This window comes from Bison bison, unplaced genomic scaffold (assembly GCF_000754665.1).
Source record: "Bison bison bison isolate TAMUID 2011002044 unplaced genomic scaffold, Bison_UMD1.0 scf7180017864251, whole genome shotgun sequence".
Classification (NCBI taxonomy): Eukaryota; Metazoa; Chordata; class Mammalia; order Artiodactyla; family Bovidae; genus Bison; species Bison bison.
The window spans coordinates 1,846,926-1,851,867 of NW_011494823.1; the positions used below are offsets into that span (position 1 = coordinate 1,846,926).

Genomic DNA, 4,942 nt, shown 5'->3' on the forward strand with positions numbered 1-4,942 from the left:
TGTCCTTGGTCTTCACCCTACAAGCGACAGACCTCCGCCTCCTCCTCAGACTCTCCCCTAGCTTTGGTGCCCTGGCCAGGGGGCTCCCAGCCTTAAGAGCTCATGGAGATGCCCAGTAAGCCAGTGTGGTATGGAGGGGAGCATGCAGAACCTGAGAACATTATGTGCCTTCTCTGAGCCTCAGTTTCCTCATCTGCAAAATGGGAATGAGGTTACCTATTTTGTTAGTCTTCTTTTGCTCCTGTAACAAATTACCATAAATTTAGTGGCCTAATACAACATACATTTATCCTCTTATAGTTCTGGATGTCAGAGTCCTATCACAGATTGGCAGGGCTGCATTCTTTCTGGAGGTTCCAGGGGAGCATCCATTCTTCTGCCTTTTCTAGCTTCTGGAAGCTGCCTGCATTTCTTGGCTTCTGGCCCCATCCTCCATCTTAAAGCCATTAGCACAGCATCTTCCAGTTTCTCTCATTGCTTCGATCATCCTCACCTTGCCTTTTCTCCCTCTGACCCTCCTGCCTCCTGCTTACAAGGACCTTTGTGATTACACTGGGTCCACCCAGATAAAGCAGGGTTATCTCCCTATCTCCAGATCCTTAACTAACATCATGTCTGCAGAGTTTCTTTTACCATGTAAGGTAACAGCTTCGCAGCGCCAGGGATTGAGATGTGAGCATCTCAGGGGGCCGTGATTCAGCCTGTCACACATTCCTTGCAGGGTAGCTATGAGGATTAAATGAGACGAGAACTGTGAAAGGATCAAACGGTACCGGGGACATGGCAGTCAGTCCCTAGACACATTTTCTTCAGTCCTCTCTCTGGGCCTCTGAGTCCCCAGCTGAAAAAAGAGGCCAATTGTAACAGTTGGATCCCGCCTTCTCTTGAGCGTGTTTTATGGTCAGGCAGACTGCACCCTTAGCCCGGGATGCATAGGAAGCAGCAGAATTGAGGATGCCCCCCGGACAGCTGTCGGAAAAGCCTCCCTTCTCCCCTCCCTCTCGGAGGCAGGCCTCCTTTCAGTTCCTGGCCCGCTGAGCATTTCCCATCATTCCCAGGGATGGCTGATGGGAAAGGCTGAGCTCACTGCTCCCTGGGGAGGGCGATGGGTGGACGGAGGGGAGGGAGAGGCTGGCGGCAGCTGCTTGGAGAGAAGGGCAGAGGAGATCTACAGAGGGAGAGGTGAGGTTGTCAGCGCTCAGGGGGAGTGGGAGAGGGTGAGGCCGGGCCTCCTGGCTGAGCCTCGGAGAACTGTCAGCCTTTCCTCAGCCTCCTCGGTGCTGCTCCGTGTGTGTGTGCCAGCTGCCCCTTCTGAGAGGCCCTGGGGTCCGGGGGAGTGTGTATGTATGCTGGCGATGGGAGGGGGTGTCACAGGCCAGCGGGAACTACAAGTGAGAGAGGAATACCTTCCCCTTCCTGAGAAGAGGGCCATTTCAGCCAGCATACATCCCCCCCCTTCCCTCTGCCCAGAAATTGGTCACCTTCATCTGCCTTCACTGCACTTCTCTTTTCTTATTTGCATGTGTGGGTGTGTGTGTGTGTCGGGGGGTAATAACACCATTCGGGGATTTGAGAGACTCAAGTGAGATAGTGATTTTGAAATGTACACTCTGCTATATAAGGACGTGTGATTCCGTGCATACGCACATCACTTTGACGTTCTCTCTTCTGCACCTTGACGACCTGGCAAATTCTTAATCATCCTTCAAGTCCTGGCTCAGATGTCACCTGCTCTTTGTAACTCTCTCAGCAGCCCCCTGTCCACCTGGGAAGAACAAAGCTGCTCTCTCCCCCGAGTTACCCTCTCTTTAACCCTCTGTGGGTGCCTTATGCAAGGATGGTTGTTCACAGTGGGCCTCCCCCACTGTTTGCGGGCAGTGCGTTCACCACCGGCCCCTCCAGTTCTCAAGGCCACAGTGGCTGTGGTAGAGCAGAGGCAGGATGGTGAAGGCGCTGGGGAGCTGATCTCCTGGAGTCTGGCCTTGGCAAAGTCCCCATGTGGCAGTCCAGTCCTTAGAATCGAGCAGATTCCCATGAGGGCCTCAGTCAGATTCAGGGACTCTGCTCAAAGCAGGTGGCCATTCATCTATGTATAAGAGCCCTTCACTTTCTGTGATGTACATACTCATGCCTGCTGCCCAGGACCTCCTATACGTAATCAGGATACCAAAGGGCCATGTTGGCCATGACATTTCTGGAAGAGAGTGAAATCTGAGCCAAGGGAGGGGGAGAGGCTATTTAGGCCCTAGGGAGTGTATTCCATAAGCTCACCTACCACACTCTGGGCTTCCCTCATAGGTCAGTTGGTAAAGAGTCCACCTGCAATGCAGGAGACCCCAGTTCGATTCCTGGGTGGGGAAGATCTGCTGGAGAAGGAGTAGGCTACCCACTCCAGCATTCTTGGGCTTCCCTTGTGGCCCAGCTGGTAAAGAATCTGCTTGCAATGTGGGAGACCTGGGTTTGATCCCTGAGTTGGGAAGATCCCATGGAGAAGGGGAAGACTACCCATTCCAGTATTCTGGCCTGGAGAATTCCGTGGACTGTATAGTCCATGGGCTCACAAAGAGTTGGACACTACTGAGCAACTTTCACTCACCACTCCAGGATCCCCAGCAGGCTCATATCCCAGTGCCTCAGGCCCACCAGATACATAGAGAGGGCCGGATAAATGTTGGGAGATGCGGCATGGTGGTTAAAGGTGCCTCCACCTCCTCTCTGTCTTCCCCCATCTCTCCAGAGCCCTGGGCAGTCCTGTTCATCCTGGAACTTCTGGTGCCTCTCAGTGCCCTAGTCCTACCATGTAGTGAACTTGGGTTATGTTCCAGGCATAGGCAGACATCAGCTCATTCATTCCCCTCCACACCCTGGAGGTGGTCTTACCTAGGTGAGGATAGGTGAGGTGCCGTGAAGTGCCAGGGTAGAGATCTGGACCCTGTTCCCAATTACTCTCTTCCATTTTCTTCAACATTTGTGTGGTCTTCCTGGGGTTTGAGGAAAGATGACTAGAGTCTCCAGGTTGGGGAAGGTGGAGCTGGTACTGAGTAGTCGCTCCAGACAGGTTGGTGGCTAAGGCCTAGCACTGATCTTCCCAGCAGGTTTCTTGCACCCCACCCTTACCCCCAAAGACATGTGAGGAGCAGGTGGAAGGGGGCTTACCAAGGGGAGAGGCTCAGAGATGCCCCAGAGTGCCCCTCCCTGCTCACTGTCTCACCGAGGGCAGCTGCTCTTGGCTGGCCTCACTGTGCTCACCTCGTCTACAAGCCTGTGTGTTCTTGGAAGTCATGGAAATGCATTTCTTAAAAATGCTCAGCAATACCAGACTTTGGTCTCTGCCCAGCACTCTGGCCTCCCAGAAACTCTTCATACCCATCACCTCCTCTCTGCTGCCCGGACCCATACGAGGTAACGTGACCCTCACTGAGAGCCAGTGATCCAGCTGAACCCTGTCCATCAGGGACCCGTCCAGGGCCTCCCAGCGAGTCTGTTTCTTGTGGGGGATAGTGATGATGGTAAGTATCATCACCACTGACAGAGCTCTAACTGTGTGCCAGGGCCTCGCTGAACACTCTAGATGGCTGAAGCACAGGCTGATGAGGCAGCAGGCCTGCCTCACCCCAGCCCACAGCTCCTTTATGTTGCCCCTTGTTTGTGCACAGTCCCTGCCCTGGAGCAGCTCCCATCCTGGGCGGCAAACTCCCACTGGATCACGCCCACCCAGGAGGTGTACGAGCTAGTGCCCTCAGCCTGGAGGCTTGGTAAAGCCCCCCTAGAAGGAATAATGCTTTTTCCCTACTTGAGTTGTCCTCAAGATTAAACAGGAGGAATAGATCAAATACTTAGCATATGACAAATAAATACATGATAAATCTTAAAATATTGATATTGTGGTTTTGGGGGTTTGTTTTCTCAAGTTTAATAAAACTACTCAGTTAAAAGTTTCAAAAGAAGGTTAACTTATTCATGATTTTGAGTTGACAGGTGCACATTTTACATCTGTAATACAGCTATTTCAGAGAACCTCTTACATAGGAACTATACCTCAGGATGACCAATAATGAAAGTATTTGGTTTGGAGCACAATTAGGATAAATTGTACCTTTCAACAGTATCTAATTCTTTTAAAACCCAGAAGTGTTGTTACTATATTTTTACTTCCTCATATATCAAGTAGATGGTTTGAACTGCTTATATTTCTTATTTCTGCTCTGTGACTTTGAGAAAGTAATTTAATTTCTCTGTGTTTCATCATATATAAAGTGGGGAATGAGAGTATCTACCTTACAGGGTGCTTGTGAGGATTAAATGAGTTAAATATAGTATTTAGAATAGTACCTGACCAGGTGGGTCAGGGGTAAAAAAAAGCTGCCTGTAATGCAGGAGACATGGGTTTGATCCCTGGTTGGGGAAGACCCCCTGGGGAGGGAAATGGCAATCCACTCCAGTATTGCCTGGGAAATCATGGGATTGCAGAAGTTACTTAGTTGCTAAGTTGGCCACGACTTAGCAACTAAATAACAATAACAATAGGTTATATTGAAAATAATTATTACTATTTCTTTATAAGAAAATATACCCAGATACAGTTACTGAATCCAGTCAGGTTACTTTTCAGCCAATACTCTTCAGCTAACATTCACTAAGTACTGGCTGGTCCTGGGCTTGTCTGGGTCTTGATCTTGGGGCTCAGCTGCTCCTGGCTCTGCCCAGGGACTTGGGCTGCCTGCTTGGTTTCCGCCTCTTGCTCCTAGCCCCCAGGGCTCCGGGTGAGGCTGAGCTCATAAAAAGTGTCGGCAAAGCACTTTGTGGATCGATGCTAACTAATAGCAGCTCCCTGGAGCTGGCACGTGTAGGGAAGATGATCACAGAGGCAACTTGCGCTAGGCTCAGGGGCGGCCCCTGGGGAAGGGCAGTGATATCCTCAAGGCGGGCCCCGGCCCTGCCA

The 4,942-nt window shown here is 51.0% G+C and overlaps 1 protein-coding gene across 2 annotated transcripts in view; it reads left to right on the plus strand.

Moving 5' to 3' along the window:
• Positions 1 to 1,075: 1,075 nt before the first annotated feature.
• ARRB1 (arrestin, beta 1) overlaps positions 1,076 to 4,942 on the plus strand; it is a 49,019-nt gene continuing 45,152 nt past the window's right edge. For both annotated transcript variants that reach the window (XM_010847568.1, XM_010847570.1), the window contains exon 1: positions 1,076 to 1,182. In XM_010847568.1, the coding sequence (XP_010845870.1) occupies positions 1,106 to 1,182 (77 nt within the window). In that variant the 5' untranslated portion in view covers positions 1,076 to 1,105. The remainder of the gene's footprint in view (positions 1,183 to 4,942) is intronic.